Here is a 25,494-nt window from a genome sequence, read left to right on the forward strand (position 1 = left end):
AATTTGACGAGGTTTGTTGCATTTAAAGGACAAACTTAAAATATAGTGACTGTTGGTTCCGAATTTTTGAGTTAGATTGTCAATTTTTTATTAAAAATTGGCAAAAATCAGAAATTTTCAAAAAACGAAACTATCAAGTTTACAACTCTGTAACTTAACCACTAAAATTGATAATACAATTCTGTGAATTGCATCTAATAGTACATCTAAAGCGGACAAAATTGATCTGTTACATATGAATATAAAAAAATTTAATCATATGGAAATACAACTTTTGCAAAACCGTTGTAACCAACGTAACAAATTCACGTAAGATGTAAAATGATATTTTGAATTTGTCCGCTTTGGATGATCTAATGAATGTCGTTTACAGAACCGCGATATCAGTTCTTGATGCAAAGCTATGAATTTCTAAACTTCGTGATTCTATTTTTTTCAAACGGTCAAATATTTGAAAATCGTTTTAAGAAAATTCAAGCCCTTAATCGAAATTCCGCTTCCAACAGTCACTAGAATTTAACTTTCTCTTTCAAATGCGACAAACTTCATCAAAATCGGTCCAGGGGTTATCTCATAAAAACGTTTTTGAGTTTTACATGTATTTGAATAGGCCGCGTCGGAGTTGGGCCCGAGCTAAAGCTTCCTCTTAACTACCACTGTATACAGAAAGCTGTCCACGATTATTGCATCTTATAAATATTAACACGCCTTTGCGGTGCGTGCTTAAAAAACGATGCGGTTTAACTCGGCCTACCGGCAACACGAGAACGCAAGCGTACTGAATTTAACAGAAGCGCACGGCGGGCGCTGCCGAAATGAGGGTAAGTTGTGGCGCCACCTGTTGCGGCGCGCCGTCCCTCCTGAACAGTCACGTGGTATTTGCGCGGACACGCGCCGCCATAGGAGCCGGCGTAGTGAGCAGGTCGCGAGTAATAAAGCCGGTCGTGGTATGTTCTGTTTCCTTGACGCGCTTCTCGTTCCCCTAGCCGCGTGCAATGTGACATTGAGGCAAGCAAACGACGGAGAGAGGACTCCTCCTACGAGACGGGGCACCGAGCGATTGCGACTCTCCCGGTAACCTACATAACGCGCACCCAAGAAACGCTGCACCAGACTGGCCCCGACGAAAAAGAGACGGATGCGCACGGGCCCGTGGCCCACCGAGGAAAAAAAGGACTGCGCGTCACCGCTAGCTTTCGGCCGTCGTCGTTTGTTTCGTGCCGAGGCGGACGGACGACGCGTCACGCGTGCGTGAGCGCCCGTCCCGTGCGTGTATGTGTTTGTGTGTGTGTGCGCCACTCGCGCCACTGCGCAGTTTTCTTTTTTTCGCCTCGGCGAGTGGTGTTTACCCCGGTCCGACGTAGCGAGGGAACAATGAATTCCGCGCATCCGCTGCCTCGCTGTAGCTGTGGCGATCCGGCGACGCTGTTTCCGCGGCTCCATCGGTACTCTGTCAACACGTCGTCGCGGTCGGGCCGCACCTTCGAGTAGCAGCTCGTGTTTTGATTGTGCTCTGTGGTGTGTGTGATCGCCGACGACTCACCGTCCCCTACAACGTCGTAGACGTCCTCCTCGCCACACTGTTACACCACCACCAGCTGTTTTTTTCTGCCAGCCAGGAAGAGTAGGCGGTGGCGACGTTTGATTTTGTTGTTGTTGTGCAGGGTCAAGCGGCAGTGAGTGTTCGTGGTCGTCCAGGGCGGACGCCCGTGTAGCAACTGTGTGAAACCGCGCGCTTGGCAGTGTTTGCCGATCTCGAAGGTCGGCGGCGGCTGTTTACCAGTACCGCCCAGCGCTGGTTCGTCGGCGCGTTCCTTGGAGAGCGAGAGCCGACGCCAGGCCGCTTGTCAAGGCAGTCGACGCGCTCGCGCACCTTCCCATGTCGCTGTCATCGGCGCCGCCGACGACCGCAGCTACTACGCTATGCATTCTTCGAATTCCTCACCGCCTTCGTCGTCGCGTCGGCGCAGCGGCGGAGGCAGTCATCACCCCGGATCCTTCTTCACGATTCCCCGATGGATGGGAGGCGGTGGCAGCGGCGGCAGCAAAAAGCAGCTGCAGTACCGGAGCCTGCGATCGCTCGAGGACCCGACGCCCGCCGCCGTCGCGACGACTCCGGGCCGTCGCAAGCGTCCCAGCCTCTTCGATCAGATGGTGAAGCGCTTCTTCACGCCTCACGTCGGTCACCACCAGCGAGGCGGGACATCGTCGGCGGAGTCGTCGTGGAACGGGGGCGTCAAGTACCCCGCTCCCTCTCGAAGCGGTTCGCTGAGGGACCTTCGGACCCGGGCCGTGGGCGGGGACCCCGGCGGCGGGGATGACACGTTCTTCGCGGGCAACGGAGGCAAGAAACACCAGGACGGCGCCGCCGGGTCGTCCCTGTCTCGGACCGCGGTTCCCGCCGTGGCCGGGATTCGAAACGAAGGCAACACCTGCTTCATGAACGCCGTGCTCCAGTGCCTGAGCAACACGGACGCCTTCGCCGAGTACCTGGTCTCCGGCAGCTACCGCGAGGACCTGGGCCGAGCCAGGGGTCGCGGCGGCGGCTTCGCGTCGCCTTCGGCGCGCGTCACCGAACAGTTGGCGCACGTACTGGGCGCCTTGTGGTCGTGCCGGACGGAGGGCGACTTCGCGGCGCGCTTCAAGGCTTGCGTCGAGAAGCACGGCAGCCAGTATCAAGGCAGCGAACAGCACGACGCGCAGGAGTTCCTCATGTGGCTCTTGGATAAAGTTCACGAGGAGTTGCTCGCCGACGACGCGACGACGTCGGGTGGTGGTGGAAGTTCGGCGTCGACCAACACGGCCTCTCGGTCGAGGCGCGGATCGCTGAAGCGTTCCAAGGTACGCGCAGTTCCTTGATTCGCAGCTTTTGGCGGCGGGCGAAGTCGATGATGTTCAGGAGCGTTTCGCGTCTCCCGGTTGGCGTCTGTCTTGGCCGTGTGACAACCCCGTGATGACGTTGCTGTTGTGGGCCCCTTGATGTGTCATTGGTGCAGATTACGTAGCGCGTTGCGGACAAGCGAAACAGAAAGAAACGAATGACACACGCGTGACGCTTTGTGTGTATAATTTATTTCTTTCTATTGATTTTGTCCGTAGCGGCTACGTAAGCCGTACCGTGATGTGTCGTGGTTTTCCTCCCTTATGGCACTGGTTTGTGTTTCATTTACTCGTACTGTTGCCTATGAACAGGGGCTACAGGAGTGGATACCACACCCAATAGAAAAACAAGTGGACTGGTGCAAAAAAAAGAACACTATGACGCAAGAATCGGCGTACTAAACGTAGATAATACGTGCATCGAAAGTAAGGGAAGGAAAAAGACAAGTTGCCCTTGATTTGAGAACAAAATTAAGATGTAGCATCTGAAAATATGAGACGGTTTAGAGCTTTTGAGAATGTGCTGGCCGTTTCTGATCTGATAGCCAAGCCTGATAACTATGAACACTGAACTAGGGAACAATGGCTCGAGGAAAAAAAGCTATTTGACACAGTCACCACGCATTGCAAAAGGGGCTATGCACACTTAACTGTGAAAGATTACATAGGGCGACAGATGACAAAATGCTGAATTCCCAAGCGAGTTTCTCATTGTAGCAAGTCAACTCATGCTGTTTACATAGGCTAGCAATATCGAGATACCTAGTTGTGTCCCAAAGCGGCGTTTATACTTGGCTTTCTCAAATTCCTGCGGTCTGTATGCTTTTGCGGCCAACTGTACTGTCTATTCTTCAATCACTGCAAATACACCCTGACTTGCACAACCGAATTAACTTCCTAGCTGAACAGTTTCCCCCACTACACAGCACATAAGTAGCAACTACAACAGTCTGTAGTTAATGCTATGCAAATGGTCGATAGTGGTTTAGCGCATTGAGAAAAAAACGTCAGCAGACTTCAACTCTGTCCTCTTGCTCCAGTGTGTCTACCATGTGCTCCGCAAGCAGACAAAGTTTGGTGTTAGCTGACGTGGGGCCCAAACTACCATTAATTTTGGCAACAGTAATCATCGCTGTGCGCCCGGTACGTGTTGTTTGGCAGGTTGTGCTCTCTCTTAGGGAAGAGAAGGCAAAAGTCTTCATTGCAGTAAATTCACACAGCTCTCAACACTGCCGTTGTGGCCTGAAGAGATACCGCAAGCCCATTTCTTTCAGACCAGAGCAACACGGACGCCTCGAGAGAGTGCGACGCTTTCCAACGAATTACCCTCACAGAAATGTTTGAAAACCGTCTGATAACAACAGATGTACAGAGCACAATGTTTGCTTTCTGTCATTCCTTTCTAGGACGTTTCCTCTCAGCTGGTGTGGTGCCCTTATGAGCGTGCAGCCTACTGCTCCTTTTTCACGTCTAATGCAAACCATTCTGGACACGTTCGATCCAGTTTTCTGTACCATGTATGTCGCCATTTTTGTGGGTTGGTCATGAAAATAGCGCGGTCTAATATGAGTGTCAAATGGCGCACTTTTGATCGGGATCGAGTCCTGTCTGGATGGAATTTCACGGTCACGATTGGCTTCCTTGCTTAATCTGCAGAAGGGAGCCAGTTGCGGTCGAGAATTTCTATCCAGATCTGGCTCAACCATGATCGAAAGTGACTGTCTGACACCGGTATAAATATGTAGGCCAATCCCAAAGGTATTGCAGTCTAAAGTGAGGGCTGTTCTTGATGATATGTGCCACTGGCTATATGCAACGGTTCAGTGAACTTGTTTTATGAAAACTTGGTTCACTATGGGGGGGGGCATTACAACAGCAGCAAACACAATGTGCAGGACTCTTCATTGGTTTGCCACTCGTTCGCATCAGAATAGTTTAATTATTTGTAAGAACCATCTCTACCAAACCGTGAATGCTTGGCATCACGTTGACGTCAACTGAAGTTGAGTTCTAACTTCAATTTTTTCTTCTTTCTGCCGTGCACTTTTGCCAGTCGTTCAATGTTGGCATCTGAAAAGGACGGCCGAGAGTGACGAAGGAGCAGTGACAGGACACGTTGGTTCCTCTGTTTGCTAGAAAATTGAAAATGCACGTATGTGTGTGCGAGATTTTGCTGTGGTGTGACTCACAGTCGTAAACAATAACCTGGTAGCTTGCATTAGTGGGCTGCTGCGCTGGCCCGTGACATCATAGGCGGGGCATAACAGAAGATGCCTTGAAAGCTACAAGTTTGTGCAGCGGAATAACATTTAACTCGCACATTCTTGGCCCCTTTGAGCACATTTCTCATTGGTTTTTCCCTTCACTCCAAAGATGCAAAAAGTTTGAAAATTTTGACTGACCTTGAAAAAACTGTTCCTTCTTTTTTTTTCCTTTTTCACACTGTCCACTAAAAATATTTGTAGCAGGGGGATTCTGTATGCTATGTCAGTAAAGGAAACGAACAGATTGTCAGCATACATTATTGTTGACTAGAAATACATGATTGGACTGATCTGCCACAGATAATGTGGTATCAGAACAAATCTTCTACAGTGTACACATAAAATAAAAACACAAAAATATAAACAAACAAAGCGTGTAAAACGAACTGTGCAGATCAACTGCATGGTTTCAGTTTTTGGTATTGGTCGTTTTTCTGCACAAAATATCGTTTAAATTTTACGTTGTTACATTGGGGAGCTGGAAATTCTGGCCACTTTTTCAGTTGCTCGAAAGAAGAACCGGAGCAAGATACTTTTATTCCCATTTCGTTTTTCGTTTTTCAACTGTTCACATCTCTACATGCTGTCTCCTCCTCACATTTATTGTCGTAATGCTTACTGAAGTATTTTTTCTAGGCTTGCGTTGTCCTTGTTTGTGCCAGCTCCTGTTCGCACAAAGCTAGCATTCCTGTGGCCGAGTCAATTGGAAAGACAAACTAGACTGTGGGACTGCATTCTTTTTTTCTGTCTTTGTCGAGCCAAATACCCGAGCTTGTGCAAAGAAGTTTCACAATCTTCCGGTGCGAAGCTGCTGTTGGTTTTGACCGGCATACCAAACACGAATCATTACCATGGGGAAGGGCGGCCAGTTGTGCAGTTTATTACGCAATTGTCTTTTTTTTTTTTACCATCCTTGTGAAAAAAAAAAGATGAGTATCTAATTATTTGTAGCTGTATTATCATTCATGTCTGCTATGTTTTTTTTAAATTTCCACTCAGTTATGCTCGGTTAATTTCAGTGCCAGTTCAAGAAATCTCATTATGTTCTGCACTCTGGCTTTAGACGTATACTCATTTGACATCCCCGACTTGCTTTTTTGTGTGCTCTTGTTTTTCTTTTTGTTTCTGTTAAATCATAGTACAACACCTTTCTATCTCTAAAAAAGAAAGCTGTCAAAAATCGGAGCACTCTAAATAATTTACTTACAATGTTCGTTTCAATGAAACAAATTAAGTTTTGGTAATGAGTATGTGGATGCGTTATGATATCATGACACGTTGGCTTGCTCCGTTCCTGTTTCCGCTGCAGCTGCCACAGCGACACGGAAAGTCAGAACAAAAGCACACAGCATCCTTAATTTTCTTTTTAATGAGCATCATCATCTTTAGCATTATTGCTACATAATGTGAGAAAGTTTGATCCGTATCTCAATGTCACACTAACGTCGATGATGCCAGGTCTGCCGTTTGTAGACCAACATAGTATCGTGTTAACCTATAAGTGCTTCCCAACCTTAGCATACGCTAAGTGTCATACTTTTACATGCGAGATGCATGCGGCAGAGTTTCTGCAGTTTCAGAAATATTTTTTAGTACTTAACCAACCTCTCACTGTAAAGCCCTGTCAAACGATTAACGATGGATTTTGTTCACGTTTGTTTCAACAGCACTCGGAGAAAAGTTTCCTTAATTGGCAATCACAGCCTTGTTACTACCTGCTGCAGTGGGGTGGCCGAGCACATCGTGGATTCAATTTCCAGTCACGACTGGTGCAATTCAGTGGGGGGTGGGATGCAAAAACACTTGCATGCATCGACTAATGGTTCATTCGGCCGGTTCCTACCACGCTTCCATTTCGTCTACAGCGATGCAGAGGCCTCTCGAGATTAGAGTCGGAGAAAGCATGTCCGAGCCAAATCTTCATCTTCTGCCAGAGTAATTTGAATAGCCTGGTAACCGGAACTTTGTCAGTTTCTGACTGCGCTGCAAGCTAACAAGGTGAGAGGGGCTCTGTGCGTTCTGAGCAGGAGTGGGGCACTCTGGAATGAAACTATGGGAATGTATTCAGAGCACTTGCTTTTGAACAGCCGAATGTAAGGTGTGGATCCAGAGAGCTGGAAAGGGCCAGTTGAATGAACGATCACCTTCTGCTATGGAAAACCATGTGGTCTGGAAAAATCCTTGCTTCCACACTTTTCAAGTCTCGTGATCGTTGCATCAAGTGAAGCTTTGGGAAAGCAAAACATAACTAATTATGTAGTAATTAATTTTTCTCTCAGTGCTTGCTCGAGCAAAGATTGCGCTCCCGTTTCTTACTCGGCAAAAAGACACGGATTGTACTCGTTCTGCAAGGCTGTATCCTTTATGACAAAGCCTTTTGAATGAGTAATGCTTTCAGCATTTCAATAGCGTAATCAGCAAAAAAATTATGTGTGTCATCAAGCGTTGTCCGGTGTCATAATTTTGGATGGTTCCACTGAAGTTGCTTGCCGCTTTGACAGGCATTCGAAACAGCCACCATGCAGCTAGTGTGATTGGGAGGGGAAGTTATGCCGCAGTGGCCTTGACAGGTGTTAAGAGAGAGTGATTCATGCAGCAATGTTGGAACAGCTGTTGCGACTGGGTGCAACGTGCTCTGTGCCAGTACGTTGCTGGCATTTGGGAAAAGAGCATCCTTATATGGATAGCTCAGCATGAGTATGAGATTTAGAACATAGCAAGAGGCAGTGACCTGTGCTTTGTTCTGATGTGTTAAAAAATTTGTGCAGCAACCATCGATGACGATTGCCAATGCAAGCAAATAGTCGAATGCTTCAAGAAAGCTATTCGATTTATTAAAAGAATGGTGAGCTTGGTAATATATATTTGTTCCTGTGAGGACATTTAGGTAGCGTTTGTAGTTTCATTGTGTAATTCCATACAGAAGAGGGCTGTTAACCAGCGCATCTTTAACAGTAGCATAGGTGGACAGCTTATGCATCTCAAAGAGCGACGTCATTTAGTCTTTGGCAACAAACTCACCCCGTAACACAAGCACATATGCCCTCCGCATCAGCATTGTTGTTCCGACCTCTTACTGCCATCCACCGACCATGAGAACAGGCGAGAAAGCTGAAGAAAGCTATTCGTGTTTTAGAAGAAAAAAATTCCTGCGTGCTGCTGTATTGCCTGTACTCAAATTTGCCAGAAATGACAGCATTTTTTTGGCCTGCATTATACAGTGAAATACTTGACTTCCTTGCTGTCTGGTTTGTTCAAAAAAAACATTACAAACTGTTGTTGCATGCACACCTTGTCATTAGAGATTTGATGTCCTGTATCAGTTTTGGCAACTTGTTGCGAACGATAAGTTGGAAAGAACCGTGTGAACAAACAATTCCAAGTGTCCTCCTGCATAACGCCGACCAAAGAATGCATTCTTATTACTAGGCTGCAGTGCGAACGAAGCAGCGGCAAGCACAACATCTTGTTTTAAAGTTGTTGGAATAAAAAAAGAATGAGCAAATCCAATGCACACGCTGGAATTTGTGAAGCAAAGCTCAAGTAAGGCAGTTCATGAAAAGCTTTACAACTAACAGCGATGCATACAATGGTTATTTACTTTCACGCCATGTAATGAGTAATCTGTGGAACATTTATGCTTATCCTCCACAAAGGTCACAGCTTTATTCTAATACAATCTTTTGTATTTATGTGCCGCATCATTCACAAGCTGTGCCAAAATGCCAGCTAGGGTGGATGCACACTGTGAGACACTTACGCCGCGCTGTCACGGGTGCGAAAGCAACGTGTGACACTTGTCGAGGGAAGAATGGTCACGAGAGATGCATGGCACAGAAAAGTATGACACATGTCAAACGACCTTTAGGGGTTCCCTACTTTGTGTGTCGCACCCCACTCATGCGGGCTGGCCAAGAATAGGCGTACCCCTAGTGGCACATACGTAATGGCTAACTAAATGAAAGTTAAGTAAAACAGAGAAGCCAGTAAACATTAACAGATCGGTGTGCTTTGGAGATGCCTGTGAGCCGGCATTATACGTTGGGGCTTTACGTAGGACGTTATGTTTTTTGTTGGGCAGAACTGAGGTGCACATGCTTAGTCAGCATACAGGGATTAACATAAGTCGCTTCGCGGGTACCTTCACATAATTTTATGTGCCACGTGGCATTATATACCCACAAGTGTGTCCGCCGAGATAGGGTCCAACTCGGCAGCGACACCAAATCCAGCTTCGTCTTGAAAATGTGGGTCACTGTAGGGCGTGGCTCAAGGAGCTCTTCATAACTGTAGTTTTGTAGTGTCACTCAATTATGTCACTTCCGGCAGTAACAGCGGTGAACAATATTGTGACAGGGAATCAAGAATGATGACGTCTGATGATGATTCATCGTCCGGTATTGCGGCAGGTGATTGAAGGCATCAACTATGACTAGATATCGTTGTGTACTTGGAGACACAAGTGTTTATCATACGCAAGAATAACAAATAGCCTGAAACACGTGGCTCTGTTGAGCATATGTGGTGATAATGTCAAAAATTGTTGGGAGCGTTTGAAGTCAATTGAGTTGGTTTCAACTTATATTTGAACTGCATTACCGTGAAAGTCTCTTAGAGCCCGCAAGTTTAGCATCGCCTGGTAGGTAGGCCATACAGATCTAGTTGGTATGAGTCTAAAGGAAGACCAAGAAAAGGACACATTTGACACAAGCATTTGTGTCAGTCCTTGTCTGTTAGCCACGCTGAATTTTCAACACCGATAATGGGCTTCCTGCTCTTGTGCTGAGGACTTCCATTGAAACGCTATGCTTTGTTGTGAGGATCTGTTGACTGCAGATAACTTTTGTTGAATAGGTGCTTCCACGTGCAATAACAATAGCAGTAGCAGGGAAGCTTGGTCAAGCTAGTATATGTTAATACTTCACAAGAACAATGCTGACAAAGACAAGGACTAAAAGACTAAGGTAGGTTCACAAACATGCACTGACTCTCAACTAGAAATTTATTCATCTATCTTTGTTTATCTTTGCTGAGTTTATCGTGCATTCGTTTTCTTATTGAACAACTTATTGAAGATATTCTCATCAAAGTTTGTCATATTTTATTACCTTTGCCGAATAGAAGTTCGTTCATTTGTCTGTGTCAAGTGTATGTATGTATTTGCTTTTTCTCAGGAATAAACTTAGTTGAGAGCCAACGCTTGTAGGTGAAGCTATAAACCTTACTTTCATTGTCCTCATCTCTGTTAGAGACATTTTTGTCAAGTATGACACATTAACAGCCTTATGGCACAAGGCTCGTGCTCACGATTGCTGGCCCCATTCACACCCTGTCTTTTGTTTACTACAGGCCAGGAGCTGTCTTGGAGAGAGATAGGAATTTAGAGATACCGCTGTCAACAGGTTGGAATCCCCATTGTGGCTAGATAGTGGCTGCGTCGCACTCCAGCAGGAAATGGCTGTGCGTGCTCTTTATCTCGGTCGGAGATTGCGGTTTTGAGTCTTGGTTGCTTGCGTTGACGTGTAGCAAATGCTGCCGCATTTACTGCCCGCATCAAAGCCATAAATGCAGTTTGCTGTGGCTTATTTCTTTTTGTTTCTTTTGATATGTGCAGAACGCGTTTGGAGTCTCAAGGGCTGGTACTATGGTAGACTCAACTGAGCAGCTTGGGAGAAAGGCTTTATAGCTTTTATAGCTATTCATAAACTCGTAAATTAATTTGTTCTGTATCACACGCATGCTGTCGTAGCTGTGCATTGAATCATTACTGGGCACGCTACTGGATTCTTCATTATACAGAAATTAGATGATCCTGTTGCTACATGGTTTAACCTATAACCCGTTCAGCTAAGTTTACATACAAACTTGCTTTTTTTTTGTTGCTAATGTATGTAGTAGGGCTGTACTCCGTATTGACCAGTTTCAGTAGACTCTGATTGGCTGATCCAGCAACAAAGACGCTCGTAGCTACACTGAATCGCCTCGCTGGATGCAACATCACGCGAAAGTGGCGGTATCCCTGAAACCGATGACTTCAAGATAAGGTTTTGTTTGTATCCTATAATATTTTCAACCTTATAGATGAATAGATAGGTTTCATTAGCTTCCTCTTTGAAATTACATGGTAGGTGGTGCTACCAAACTAATTATTTTCAACCTTATTGCTGCATTTATTCTCAGCTCTTAATGTCCAAGTTTCATATTAACAAACTATCGAGCATTAGAAGAAATTTACTTCCCCAAGAAAGTGCTACGATCTTTTCGTTCTATTCGTCCCCCCAACTTAACACCACCAATATTACAGCTTTTCTTTAGCTGCCTTTTACTGTTCTTCGTCACAGATTCATCCATTTGGCACACATTCTTGCAATACCCTCTAATGACATTTGCGCTATCTGTCTTAAAGAGGCCCTTAAATGGCTTCATTTGAAATCTGAGCAGCACAGTGGAATGAGTGCGATGCCTTTCAGGGAATTTTGGAAGAGAATCTAATATGAATGAAGATATGAACAGGGCAACATTTATTTTTCCCATTCGCCGTCAACTCATCAGTTGCTTTCAGCTGGGTTAGCGCACGTAGCAGTGCCCTGCCTATTGTGCCATTCTTTTGTTCTTGTTTCTGTGGTACCACATTATCAGTTTGTAGCACGAAGTGACGCAGACTAGAAGACTTCTTTACTTTTTATGGCTTCCCTTCTGATATGTTTATCTGTTAACTGACAGCATCTACACCATGTCATGTTTGTTTGCTATGGTTTTTGCAATCTGAATCTGGAAAGTTCCACATGTGTGTACACAGTGGATAGCATCTATCAGCTGTTGTGCCCCATGTAACGTCACCGCTGACGTCGTATGGGACGGAAAAAAAAAGAAAATGGGACATCGAAAACCTGCAGGAGGGGGCGAGCGATCCACGTTAAAAGGTTGTAGGTTGCCGGCTGCATGCAATGAAATAACATTTAGCTCACACGTTGGCAGCAGCATTGTCTACAAGTCTGGAATATTTTTATTACCATGTTCAACAAGTGGTGGTGTCTATTTAAGATGTTCATTGCAGCGTGGCTCAAGGGGGGAGGAGGGGGGTTACGGCAGTTATTCCCACTGTGCAGCTGTACGGGGCTGTTCTTGTCACTTCTGGTGCGATGCATTGTGGCACCATATCTCTGCACCTTGACGAGCACAACCCCCCGGTGACTCACCAGGGAATCACGATGCACCAGAGCAAAATATGACAACTGACGCACAGAAATCGAGAGTTCAAATAGTGCTGCTGCAGCGAATGTGTTAAGTCGCTTTCACCCTTTGCACTGTGCGCTTAAGGTTGTCGTGCTACCCTTTCAGAGCCGATCGTCCTCGGTGAAAGGCGGCGGCGCGGCAACACCATGGCAGGGGAGCCCCGTCGCATCGCTGTTTGCCGGTCAGCTTCGTCTTCGGCTGACATGTCCGCGCTGTGGCCAGCAGAGCAACACCTTCGACCCATTCGTCTGTCTCTCGCTGCCCATACCGGCCGCGAGCCAGTGGCTCTGTCACGTCCACTTTGTCCCACGCAACTCCCCGCCTGTGAGAGCCCATTTTTTTGTTACCTCCTGCAATCCACTGTTTGGCGCTAACCAGGGTGACGGTGTCCAGTTCTCGAGGTGCGAACCTTCTTTCCTTACTCCAGACAGCAGGGCCACCCGCTGCGGCTGTGTTGCTCTGCTAATGAGCTCAAGGTTGAGGGCTTGATCCCAGACTGCTGCAGCCACATTTTCAGAGGAGCGAAATGTAAAAATTCTCGTGTCACTTAGGTTTAAGTGTGTTTTAAAGACCCCTAAATGGTCAAAATTAATCCCAGGCCTTCCACTACAACACCCCTCATGACCCCTTGTGCAGTTTCAAATGTTGCAATTTAATTTTAACAGGAGGAGGAACATCGCCGCCTGTTAGATGATGCAAGCAGTAGTGCACCTGACCCAATGTTGTATCTGCGTGCATCTTGAATCATCCTGTGAGGTTACAGTGTGCATCCTGAAATTATGAACAAACTGTGTTGTCGATCAGTCAATGCCATAGCTATTAGCTTTGATGTGGGGCTTATCATGTTCATTCATTTGTATGTCGTGCTTTGGTTTTGTGTGCGGCCTGACTTCCAATGAAAAGAAAAGGATATTCAAGCAGGGGTCAAATCAACCATCGCTGGGTTTCTGGCTGAATGCTGCACCACGAATGCTTTTGTGTGACAGAGCACATAATACTTGCTCTGGTAAATGGTTTTCCCGCATCGGTAAAAATGTCCATGTTCAGCAAAGTTAGCGGTGTCGTGAAATCTCTTTTGTGTATGCTTGTGCGAAGTGTAGAGTGTGTATGTGGGATACGGCCAGGAATCCTGTCTCGCTACAATGAAGAATTGTGTAATTCGTGACGTAGGCTTCAAATGTTCCTCAAGAAACAAAGGGAAAAGCATATAGAAAGATTTTTTGAGAGTCGCAGTTGTATAATTGCTGTTTGCAGTACTTAATGGAACCAGAGCCACAGAGGTCTGGTGCTTTTTTTTTTTAAATACAATGTCTTTCTTAGTGAATTACCACCACTTTTCCATGTCGGGTATGTTCCCAGCTTCTTACCGTGGGCCGATCGCGAACATTGTGAAGCAGTAACTGCGGGCGCTGATATGTGCTGCTGGGTATGTGCCCCTGTGACCGCTGGTCGCGGTGACGTACCGAATATATTATATTTAATAAATAAGCATAAATAATATTGTAGAATATCAGAATTTGAACAGAGGACCCCTGTCACAGCAGTCTGATGCTCTAACCTTTAGACCACGAGCGCATGCCCCAGCAGGTGGAATAGAACATCCTCAGGCATTTCCCACGGGCAAGCCACTGCGTTGAGGCGCCTGGCGCATTTTATTCCAATATCAATTATTTGAACGCTGCGGTCAATATTTTGCCGTCGTTGATAATTACACATAAAAATACTGATTTCTTTAGTTGTAATATGTTTTCAGAAGAACATTACTCACATCAACTGTATTTGTGTCAGAATTTGAACACCAGGTGGAGAAATATGTCTGTGCATGTTTGTGTACCAATTGCATAGACTGGTGCACAGAAGCAGCCGTATTCTAGGACCTCAGGTTAAGCAGCTTTGCTTGCTAGAACGAATTGTAACACAGCTGTGCAGACCCTGCCAGCTTGTGTGCCATTGTCTTCCCACACATGGTAGTCGTGGCGGTACGTGTCAATGTGAGGTTTGTGCAGTGACGCACTGTGTCCCTCTCATCACGAAAACATGCTCCCCCGTGTTAACTGTCAGAACGCGAGCCGTGAAGCTCCTGTGAAATGCTAGGGGCACTGAAGCAAGGAGAACGAAATGTCACTAATTGCTGCATAGAAGTGAAAATGCACCAATAAGATCGAGAAAGCTGAACTGACTGCCGAGTTGAGCTCAACGTTTCAATTTGTTGCGACCTTGCAAACTGTAGCGCACCTCTCGACTTGCCGTTATCATCTTGTTCACCATTGCTATCTGTGCTTGCTTCCTGAAAAATCACTTGAAGCCTGCAGTTGTTTGCACCCGTTATCGTAAACCGTTATGCCCAGCTTCTTCCCGTTTCTAAAGCCTCTGTGCCCAAACGCGTGGGCTGCACGTGATCTGTCACATTAGGCATTTCATGTGTGTTTAGTACTGCCATGCTTGGTGTGTGATTCCATAACCTGTTTTTCACTTCTCAAATGGACAGGTCGTGTTTTTAAAAGGTAAACGAAAACGACACTGTCACTGGTGACCTCGAAACGACAAGGTCGCCAGATTGTGGCCCCAAACACCTCACTTAAGCGAAAAATTTTTAACAAATGACAATTACGGTAAAACCTCGTTAATTTGATCCTCGTTAATTTGGAAGATCAGATAATTGAAACTCATCCTCTGGTCCCAGCAAAAGTATGCATTATCGGCATCAAACGCTCATTAATCTGGACATATTTGGCTCCGCATCTGTTATTTTGGATAACTCTGACACTGCAGTGAGCACGGAGCGCTGCAAATGTGCGACACAAATGAGCAAATGCTGCACTAGCGTCGAACCAAAACGAGGCAGCCAAATCTGCATTGTCATAGTCGTCAACGAAAGCAGTATGAGAATGACAAAAACGCCGGAACGCTTCTTGCCTATTTGTGGCTCTCTGGCCATTACCCTTGCATTCACCGCCGCGAATGTCATTGCGTTGGCCACGTACCTTCGTAACTGCATCAGCTGCTATCCATGATCGCATCGATAGCGTCCAGAATTTCATCCACGGCGGTTACGGCAAATGGTAGTTTCATTTGACGCAGTGCGCGTTCGCTGTGTGCATTCAGAACTGCGTAGCCACCATCCGTGAGCATGTCGATAGCGACCACAGTTTCATCCGCAATAGTTGTAGCGAGCAGTAGTTTAGATTTGATTAGTGCAGTACGACAGAAGCTGTTAAGGAGGAAGAGCGATTCTACCGCGGCCCACTCGCTGGCGTCAAATGTGCCGGCTAAATTGCGATGCACGGACAATCTGTTAGATTAAAAGGCAGGCTAGTATTGTTTATTGCTTTCTTGATACCCGTAATAATTCAACATTCCGTTAATTTAGACATCTTTCTTTTTTTGGCTCCTGTGAGATCCGAATTAACAGGGTTTTACTGTATTAGGTTGACTTGATATGGATTTGGTCTTTGTTTTAATTTTTTCCCACATGTTTTCCTAGCTTTTCTTATAAAGTGTGGCTTTAAGTTACCTCCTGCTGTGGTGTGGTCAGCTGTTAGAATGTGAAAAAAAAAAAGAAAACAACCCTCTATATTCTAAAATGGTGTCAGGATTATGCCTTGCCTAGAAAAGCAGCTTCGGTGCAGTGAGATGGCTCAGTAGTAAGCTCTTCGGTACGTTAAGAGCTAGTTCGTTAGAGCTGGTTGGCACTTCTTGTTGAACAACAGTTTTAAGCAGTGCAATGCAGGACACAGCAAGAGAACCACAGAGCAAAGTGCTGAGTAATAATCAAATGCTTTATTTCCAGGAGCGGTATGCACATAACCGCACGAGGAAGGAATCATGAAAAGGAAAAAAGGGTCGACACGACAGGTTTTCTATTTCTTTTGTTGATGGGGAGGGGGTCGGAGAGCTGACGTATGCATCCCCAACAGTCCTGCTCTAAAAAGCATGCTCGTTGTGTTTTTGAGTGTTGCACGGAGGTTGCAAATGAGATTCCGTTCATTTGCGAGTGCTTTTCATTGCTCAAACAAGAAGATGGTGTCAGTGACCTACGCGAGCATGGTTGTGTTTCCCCATCTTTGGACAATGCAGAACAGTTGAAAAGTAGGGGCATGCGAATGTATGGATATTTCCAATATTATCAAATATTATTTTTTAAATATTCACATTCAGTTCGAAAACTAGGCATTCGAAAGTTTTCGAATATTCATTTGGGGATACGAATATTCTAAACAAATAGAACATGTTGCCAGCTGTGTAGGAGCAAGCAGGGTTCTTAGCGTTTGTATCAATTTAACCTAAGAATATGCATCTGATTTAGTATTGAATTTTGCTATAATCTTGTGCTGCTGGAAAAATTTCGCCTGTGAAGCACACTTAGCCACTAGAAGTCTAAGCTTTGTGGGAAAGCTGGCCTAGCTAGGGGCATAGGTTTGCAGATGGCAAGGGTGCGCTCTTTTTCACCACCGCTCGCAATCCTGAGCTTGTTGCTTGACAGCAAATGCGATGCATGACGGCTGGCATAGGATCAAATGCCTCCGAGTTAGCAGGCCTTTGATGATGATAATAATGCACAGGTTGGAGAGAACAGACAGCTAGTAGGAAGTGCTCATTTTTCCAAGTTAACGTAAGCCAAATACACAATCTTTTAGTATAGTGGCTTACTAGTCTAATTCTTTAGCATTGTATCTGCGATGTTCCAACGTGTTAATATAACCCAACTTGGTAAGAAATGCGTGCGCATACCATTAGTCGATACTCGATTTGACATTCGAAGCTCAGTATTCGTATTCCATACGTGTTTGAAAATTTTGATACTCGCACATCCCTACTCGAGTATGCCGTGAGCAGCATGCACGCAAGGTTTCTGAAACCTTTAGCATCTTCCCACGCAGGGACATATGCGTCAGCTCTCCATCGTTCTCCCTATTGACAAAATAAGTCGGATATCTATCATGCTGATCGTTTTCTCCTTTTCATGTGTATTCATTCCTCATGCCTTCATATACCGCTTCCAGAAATAAAGCGTTTGGTTGTTTTGGTCGCTGTCGGGCTTATTCACTTTCGTACCCGTATTGTCATTAATGCACAAGGATGCTTAATTGCTGTACTGAACTGTGAAGGGGGCTCATGGCTGAAAGTGCGTTTTCCAGTTCCAAACAGTCCAACGTGATCTCCTTTAGAACCACTATAACGAACCTCGCAAATCTGTTCACCTCATCAGAAGCTCAGCATTCATAAACACAACCAGCATCAGGAGACTAACGAAAGCGCTCTGGATGATTCAGCTTGCGAGGAAATTCAGTGAAGTTAATCTTACACGGAGGTTCCTGTACTTAAGCTAGTATTAATACATTTTTTAAACATATTTTTACAATCTGCTCCACTAAGACCAGTGTACTTGAACAAGTTGCGCACAGCTGCATTGTGAAAGCGTTAATGCGGCGTGTGCTCAACGCAATGCCGGCGGCTGAATGCAGAAGGCAGCCCACACTCTGCTACGAAGCCGTTTGAGCAAAGAGTGAGGGTGCATCTATACTGGGTTTCATTGTCGTTTTACAGCTAACCTCACTGCTCGTCGCTGGTTTCTCTGGAAGACGCGCTTGTTAAAAAGAAACAGCAAAATCAGTGTTGTCCCCCGCATCGGTTCGCATTTCTGTTTGCATTTCACACACCCGAGTGAATGAAATGTGAGTGAAGCAAACCGTAAGTGACGCTCCGCTAAAGATGCCTACAATACTGGCAGGAAATGTGCGAGCACAAGAGATCAGGCGAGTTGGAACCTGGAGGGCTTGGAGAGTTGCGCCTGACAGGCAGCAGGGCACCAGGCTCTGGAAATAAATTGCGGGATAAAAGGAAATTTCAACCTTCCTTTTCCTTCTTTTTTTTTTTTTTCCAAAGACGAAGCTGGCCTTCCACATGGACTTTGGGGCGCCGATGGAGCAAGTGCGACTCCGAATAGCCACCGAGTGCCACATTCCACCCGACCAGGTAGTCCACTGCGTTGTTATTGTACGTTCGTGCCGGCGCGAGGCGTGCATGGCAAGGCATGTGCTTACTACTCTCAATCAGTGGATATTGCAATCTCTGATCGTGACGCGTGTTGTTTTGCAATCTCAATTACCAGAGAAATCTGGCCACTTCAGTCGCACAATAACCGCGGAAGTTATAGAAAGCACATGGTTTTTTCAGTGATTTGGCATGACTCTCATTGAGAAGTAAATTACAGCTGCTTTTTATTGTTCCTTGTCGTTTAGCTGTGGTGCATGCTAGTTATGCAAAATTTTTTTGCAGCATTTGAGCGTTTTGCGTTGACAGCATCCTTCGTTCTCTTATGGAGTTCCAACTGCATGCGTAGGTCTCAATATTTCGAGTAGGCATGTCATATTACTTCATTTGATACAAAGCAAGCAATGCTGTGAAAACTTAGAGAACCTCTCTAGCTGCTTGGACCAAAAAGTAGCGTGTCAGGTATGAAAGAAAGATAAGGTATGGTGTCTTGTAGTTTGATTTACGTCTTGTACTTTTATTCTGTAAAATATGGCGTATCTGTCACGTGGAAGGCGTAGCAAATCTGAACCTATTCACCACAGAACCAGTTGAATGACATGTATCTGCAGTCATGGTGCACCACTTAAGCTGTGGCCAAAACCTTGCGTATTTGTACACTGGAAGCACAGAGGCGCACAAATATTGTGTAATTTGGCGTAACCTTAAATATTTACGCGAGTTGTAGTTGTAATAGAGGGGAATAGTTATTTCATATAAAGGCACTGCAAATTGGAGCCAAGTGTATCGCAAAACACACACTGTTAAATGTCTACGACTCCACCACTTGCATAGCTTCTGTAGTGCTGCTTGCTGCAGTTAAACCTCAATATAACAAAGCTGATAAAATGGGAAATTTGCTTTGTTATATTGAAATTTGACCTTTTGTGCAAGTTAGTTGACAATTAATTTTTATTACGGAAAGGGCCGAAAATTTTTCTTAATTATCAGGCAAGTGAAAAAAACAAAAATTTGCGGGGGAAAAAATTTATTCAGCTTGAAATTCGTTAATAAAGGGAAAATCAGACATCCACCCGTTCGTAGAAATTGCTACAAAATAAACCTATACGGGATCCTCGAAAGGAAAGCCTCAGAGTTGAAGAAAAATTCGTCCTGGTCCGGGACTCGAACCTGGGACCACCGCCTTTCCGGGGCATCCGCCCTACCATCTGAGCTAACCAGGCGGCTAGCAGATGGCAGGGCAAAGTCGAATTTGTCAACAACACGAAGCAAAGGCAAGTGTTTGACGTAGTAGTAGGCAAGTGTTTGACGTAGTAGTAGCCCGCAGAACTGCTATGTCAAACACTTGCCTTTGTTATAATGAGAATTTCATTATATTGACATTCATTATATCGAGGTTTAACTGTATGTAGGTATGAAATGGAATATATATTTGGATGGCTCTTGGGCAGCAACATCCATGACGTGTGACTACATTAGGTATTTTGAAGGATATATCTCTGCGTAATGTTCTGTAAACAACAGAAATTGAATGGTAAATGAGGCTAATCATTGTCATAAAGCAAACTTGAGGTGACAACATTAGGACAAAACAAGAAAACGGAAAGGTTGTTCAAATCCATAAGGACAAAGTATAGACAAGTGCGTGTACTAGTACTGATCATTCTCGTGCCAACTGAAGCACTGTACCGAAAGCACACACTGACACTAGCATCAGTTATCCTTCCAGTAAGTTTTACCATTGAAGTGTGTGTTATGGTGCGGCCAAGCACGAAATGCCCTTTAGCCCTGCAACTAGCAAGTTGTAACTAGTAAGCAACTAGTAAGTAAGCTTACCAGTGCTGCACACACCTACAGATGTGGGAAGGAAAACAAAGCTAATTGGTTTTGTTTCTCGCATTCGGGTTCCGTTATTGCATGATTGTGCAAAACGGTGCTGTCATTGTTATGGTATGTGCATTTTCAGTTTTTAAGTGGTCGTCTTTATCATAGGGCATTGTCCAATTTTTGGCATTATCCCTATTAGTACAGGATGTTCTGAATGTAAGCTGGTTTAATTTTGCCCATCATGATCCCTTGCTGAATAACATATTATACAACATGCTTGTGTTGTTGTGTCCAGGTACTGTGGGCTAATGAGTATAAGGGTTACATTCCACATGGAAAACTCCATTTAAAAGGCAAATTTTGATCGTTATATCTGACATGTAGTGAATAAAATATCATCATACATGACTGTCTGTCCCATAGCCCTAATGCATAAGTTGATTCTCCTAAGTTGACTCATTGTTGTAACTAATATATAATTATATGTGGTATTATTATAATTGGACTGCACTGTACGGGTTTTGTGTAGCTGGCTGTAGTGGAAACACAGTATTTACGAGTGTGAAATCCCAAGTGCTCCAGAATGCCGAGATCTTAACACTTACGCAATGACCGTGGGTGCTTTGTATCAGTGCAAGGCCTGTGTAAATTTGTGCAAATTAATTTTTTTCATGCAGGACGGCATGAGAAATGGCACCCTTTTCATATGTGCTCCGTTTGCAATGCCAGACATTACTTACCACAGTTGGGACGTTTACTGTGTTGTCACTCAAGAACGTTGTGTCTATGGGCTCTAACTTTTTTTTTGCAACGGTTGACAGAGTCAGTGGCAAAAACTTGACAGCTTGTGCTTGTACTGTTACAGATGGAGGCATGTGCTGGCAAACTACAGCCCTATTTCGTTTTATAAGCCACCTTTCCTTATTTTTTTTGGTTAGTGGCTGCTCTTTATTTTCCAGGACATCAGTTGCCTTTCTTCTAATTATTTCTTTCCCTGCGTAACATGTCCGAAGTCTTTCCATTGTCCATTTTGCTTTTCCATGCTGCAGCTGTTTGTCTTGCTAAAATCTCCACGAAGTCAAATACAACAGCTGGAGATGCTTGTGTGGAAAATGGCTATTGATAGCTACAGAGGAGCATGTCATTACGAATACGGAGAACTATGTATGTTGGTTTCTGAAGTCAGGAATGTGTTTCAGGGCACAATATTTCCTCTAAATAGTTGCAAAGGCACAAAGTGCCTTTGCAGAGTTTCCTGCGTGATTTGCGAGATCGTATATTGCACTTAATGGCTACCTTACAGTGCTGAGAAAAATGGGGCAAAAGTCTTGAGGGGTATTGCGAGAATTATATAATTGTTACTTCTACATAAAATGCAGCTACTCCTGCTGGAAGAGACCAAAGAAGGGTTTGGATTGCTGTTCGAGGGCGACGAGATTGCCAGCGCTTTGTCAGCAAACTCCCGCTTGGTCGCCCTGGAGCTGGCTCCTCCGAGCACGGACCCAGCCGTTCCCAAGGACAGCCAGATCCTCGTCCTGTGTCGGTCGAGGGTCGGCACGTCTGGTCCTTGGTAAGCCATTCCTTTTTATCTCAGTGGAGGCTGACGTTCTTGAAAGCCCACAGTGCCCAAGGGCAGTTCAAGCATTTGAAGCGATATTAAGGGCAACCATTCAGTCAAGATCATTAAGGTTAGCTTAAAAATTGATCGTGAAGCATTTGTTTCGTGCCAGGAAGTGACTTAGCTCCTTCCGTGCCCTAGGCAAACTGGGTTTGTACGTGTGTCTTGTAAAGTTAGCCAAGGGGGAGCTCAGCTCATGGACGATGCTTTTTGTTTTCTTGCAATTCTCATTTTCATGCATAATGCTCTCAAACATAACTTTTGCAACGAGTGGCTGAGATTTTGTATAAGCAAAAATGCTTTCAAAGTATTGTCTACATTGTTTTACAGAAATAATCTTATTAAGGGTTAAAAAACGCATTTATTAGAAAGTGGCCAGCGTGCTTGGTTGGCCACATCAGACTATCAGCCCCGTGCTAGGTGGGTCATAGGTGGGTCATTCACATGGCCATGGTGGCTTCGCAGATACAGTGTTGTCTATGATAAGACGAATGCCACAGTAAAAAAAAAAAAATAAATTGGCCATTCATTGTAAGAGTTCAGGATAATAGCAGGCAATGGAAGAAGTTAGGAAGATAGGAACAGAAATAGTACCGCACTTCTTCCAGCAGTAAAACATTTCATTTTAGGCTAATGGTCACATAACAGTCCAGGTAGAATTGCAAGGGAGCTGGTAAATCTAGCTAGTTTTTATTCTGCAAAATTACAAGAAAGTTGCTTAATTTAGTGAGTTTTTAGCCACCTTAATGACAGCTTTAATGACAGTAACCTAAACAGCCAGTCAATTGCCCTGGCAAAATTCCTCTCTGGACCTAGGCTAAGGTCAACGCCTTGCCCTCATTTTATTCCAAGTAGGATATCTGCCTCCATTTGGCACTGTGTCATAAAGGCATACAGAAGAGCTTGCCGGTGAGCCATATGGGTGCATCAAGCTTGTTTTTCTGGGCCAAGTAAAGTTTTTAAATGTGATATTTGATATCATTTTTAAGGTAATCCGCACCTCTTTTGTCTTGATATTTCAACCACGGACTCTCCAATGTGTGAGGTAACCTAAAGAATTAGTTTATTGAAGAAGACACCTACTGGCAAATAAAATATAGGAAAAAACTTTGAGAAAAGCATCAGGCCCATTATTACTTACGGACTTTTTGCTAAATGTGTAGTGTCATCGCCACAGCCTGGCCACATCAGACAGTTTTAGTTTAGCGTGCGCAACTATAGCGTACGCTATACGCTATAATATAGCGTACGCTAAGCAGCGCACATTTTCTACAATTTTAGTTGGACGACGATATCTTCGGATCTCTGAGGCCATATGCTGTCGTTGTGGCTATTTCGTGCCTGTTGCGATAGGTGGCGCTGACATCTTGAATGTTTCTTTTGTTAGGCTTTGACTCGTTCGAAACGAGAAGCGATCTCGAAAGCACCACGAAGTTATTCATAATACTCTGTCGTCGAAGCGGCCTGAGACTTAGTGAAAGCCGTTTATACAGTCATTTGCTACGAACGAAGTGCATTTTACAAAAGCAACACCAAATTCAATTCGAAGCGGGCAGCCGGGACCGCCGCCATGTTTCCTGCAAACTCCGCAAACCATGCAAAAATGCTAACGCTAACTCGTTTGCGCTGCGTACGCCCGCTATACCCGCTATTTCGTTTAGCGTTCAGCGCACACGCAGTGACGACCCGCTATATTTTAGCGTACGCAATGGAATAGCGTACGCTATACTAAAACTGTCTATTATCACACACACACGCACATACACACACACACAAAAAGTTACGAACATTGTCGTACGACGTAATCGTAATATGTTTCTCGCTTTCTAGGTTGTCAGAGCTTGCCTTGACACACACACACAAAAAAAAAAGGTTACGAACATTGTCGTATGACATAATCGTAATATGTCTCTTGCTCTCAGGGTTGTCAGAGCTTGCCTTGACCCCCCCTTGTCGCATTTGTGTACCTTGGATAACCGTGCAATGTGTAGAAGGCATCGAGTTGTCAAGAAGCTCCATTTACTAGAACGGACTTGACAACTCTGTTTGACTCATCGCTTTTAATTGTGACGCGCGTTTCTGCCTTCATGTTCCTTACAGCCTGGGTGCCACGCGAGCAGCCTGGGTTTCCAGGGAAGTCTCGGTGTTGGAGCTGAAGAAGCAGCTGCTCGAGGGAATCCCCACATCAAGGCAGTCGGCGCTGAAAGACCAGGCAAGGATCATTTTGCAGCGATAGTCGTTACGGGCTCGCTGCCGGGGTCGGTTTGGTGTCTGCCAGTATCACCAGTGACCGTTTGTGAGAAACTGCAAAAAAAAAAAAAAATTTTAAAAAGAATTTACAGTGCCCCTCCCAGATTCAAGCATTAGAAGCATAGGTTTGCATTCCACGATTACACTCAGCTACTCTGCCGATCCTGTAGGTAGAAATGCTGTGCCTGCAAAGACAGTGAAACACTCGCTACTCGATTTCTGATATCTCGAAATATCGGTTACATAGAAATTCATTCCCACTGTAGTGTAGTCAACTCCACGTCTTCCTCCCCTTATATCAAAAGTTACCCGCCGTGGTTGCTCAGTGGCTATGGTGTTGGGCTGCTGAGCACGAGGTCGCGGGATCGAATCCCGGCCACGGCGGCCGCATTTCGATGGGGGCGAAATGCAAAAACACCCGTGTGCTTAGATTTAGGTGCACGTTAAAGAACCCCAGGTGGTCAAAATTTCCGGAGTCCTCCACTACGGCGTGCCTCATAATCAGAAAGTGGTTTTGGCACGTAAAACCCCAAATATTATTATTATTGTTATTATTATTATATCAAAAGTTCTTGCGCCGGACTCTGGATATCTCGAAATCACAACTGCAAAAGCACAAAGGAAAAGTCGCTGCACAAACGCTTCCATGCTTCGTGTGCAGCTACGATGTCACCAAGAAAGTGAGAACAGGGCAGGGACAATGTAATTATTCTATGCCAATGCCATTCGTTGTCGCGCTTTGTCAGACTGGCGTCCTCCGGCTGTGTTATTAACAGGATCAGCCGGCCAATAACAGTGGATGATAAAGAGTGGCATAGGATTGAGCAGAAGGAATCTATACCTTATACTGGCCCAGAATTCTGTCGCCACGGCAACTCGCCATTAATGGTATCAACGGACTTTCTCATGCATCTTGTGGTTGCACTGCGTTGCACAACCTTTTGTAGGAGAAGCCTTGATGACATCACTCCACTCCCAGCAAAATGTCCCTCCGCACTTTGTGCCATGACGCCCAAGGTAATGTCATAGACACAGTCGAACCCATTAAAACGGGACCGGCTTTAGCAGTGTATTGGATATAACAGTGGGGGAGCAGCTGATGTGCAATCAATCTTTTTATGTATTCTAGGTAATAAAAACAGCTTACTACAGTACTTTCATGCTGCATTATCGATTATAACTAGGGGTGTCTGAATGCTTGAATATTTGATTTGAATCAAATAGCAAGCATTTGAATCATTTGATTTGTAAATCAAATACAGTCGCTGACCTATAAATCGGACACCGATAATCCGGACATGATGGGTAATTCGGACAGCTTCACTGCACCACCAATGGTTCCCATAGACATAATGTGCAAAGACGACCGATATTTCAGACAGTCATCAGCTCTACATTCGATTATCCGGACTCCGTCTATGGCTG

At 45.0% G+C, this 25,494-nt stretch overlaps 1 protein-coding gene across 1 annotated transcript in view; it reads left to right on the forward strand.

Moving 5' to 3' along the window:
• The first annotated feature begins 953 nt into the window (after positions 1-953).
• Positions 954-25,494, forward strand: part of Usp15-31 (Ubiquitin specific protease 15/31) — a 65,297-nt gene continuing 40,756 nt past the window's right edge. Inside the window, exons 1-5 of the mRNA XM_075702150.1 lie at positions 954-2,841; positions 12,486-12,704; positions 18,267-18,356; positions 21,581-21,771; positions 23,920-24,031. Of these exons, the coding sequence (XP_075558265.1) occupies positions 1,924-2,841; positions 12,486-12,704; positions 18,267-18,356; positions 21,581-21,771; positions 23,920-24,031 (1,530 nt within the window). The 5' untranslated portion in view covers positions 954-1,923. The remainder of the gene's footprint in view (positions 2,842-12,485; positions 12,705-18,266; positions 18,357-21,580; positions 21,772-23,919; positions 24,032-25,494) is intronic.

The sequence above is a fragment of the Dermacentor variabilis genome, chromosome 8 (genome assembly GCF_050947875.1).
Source record: "Dermacentor variabilis isolate Ectoservices chromosome 8, ASM5094787v1, whole genome shotgun sequence".
Lineage (NCBI taxonomy): Eukaryota > Metazoa > Arthropoda > Arachnida > Ixodida > Ixodidae > Dermacentor > Dermacentor variabilis.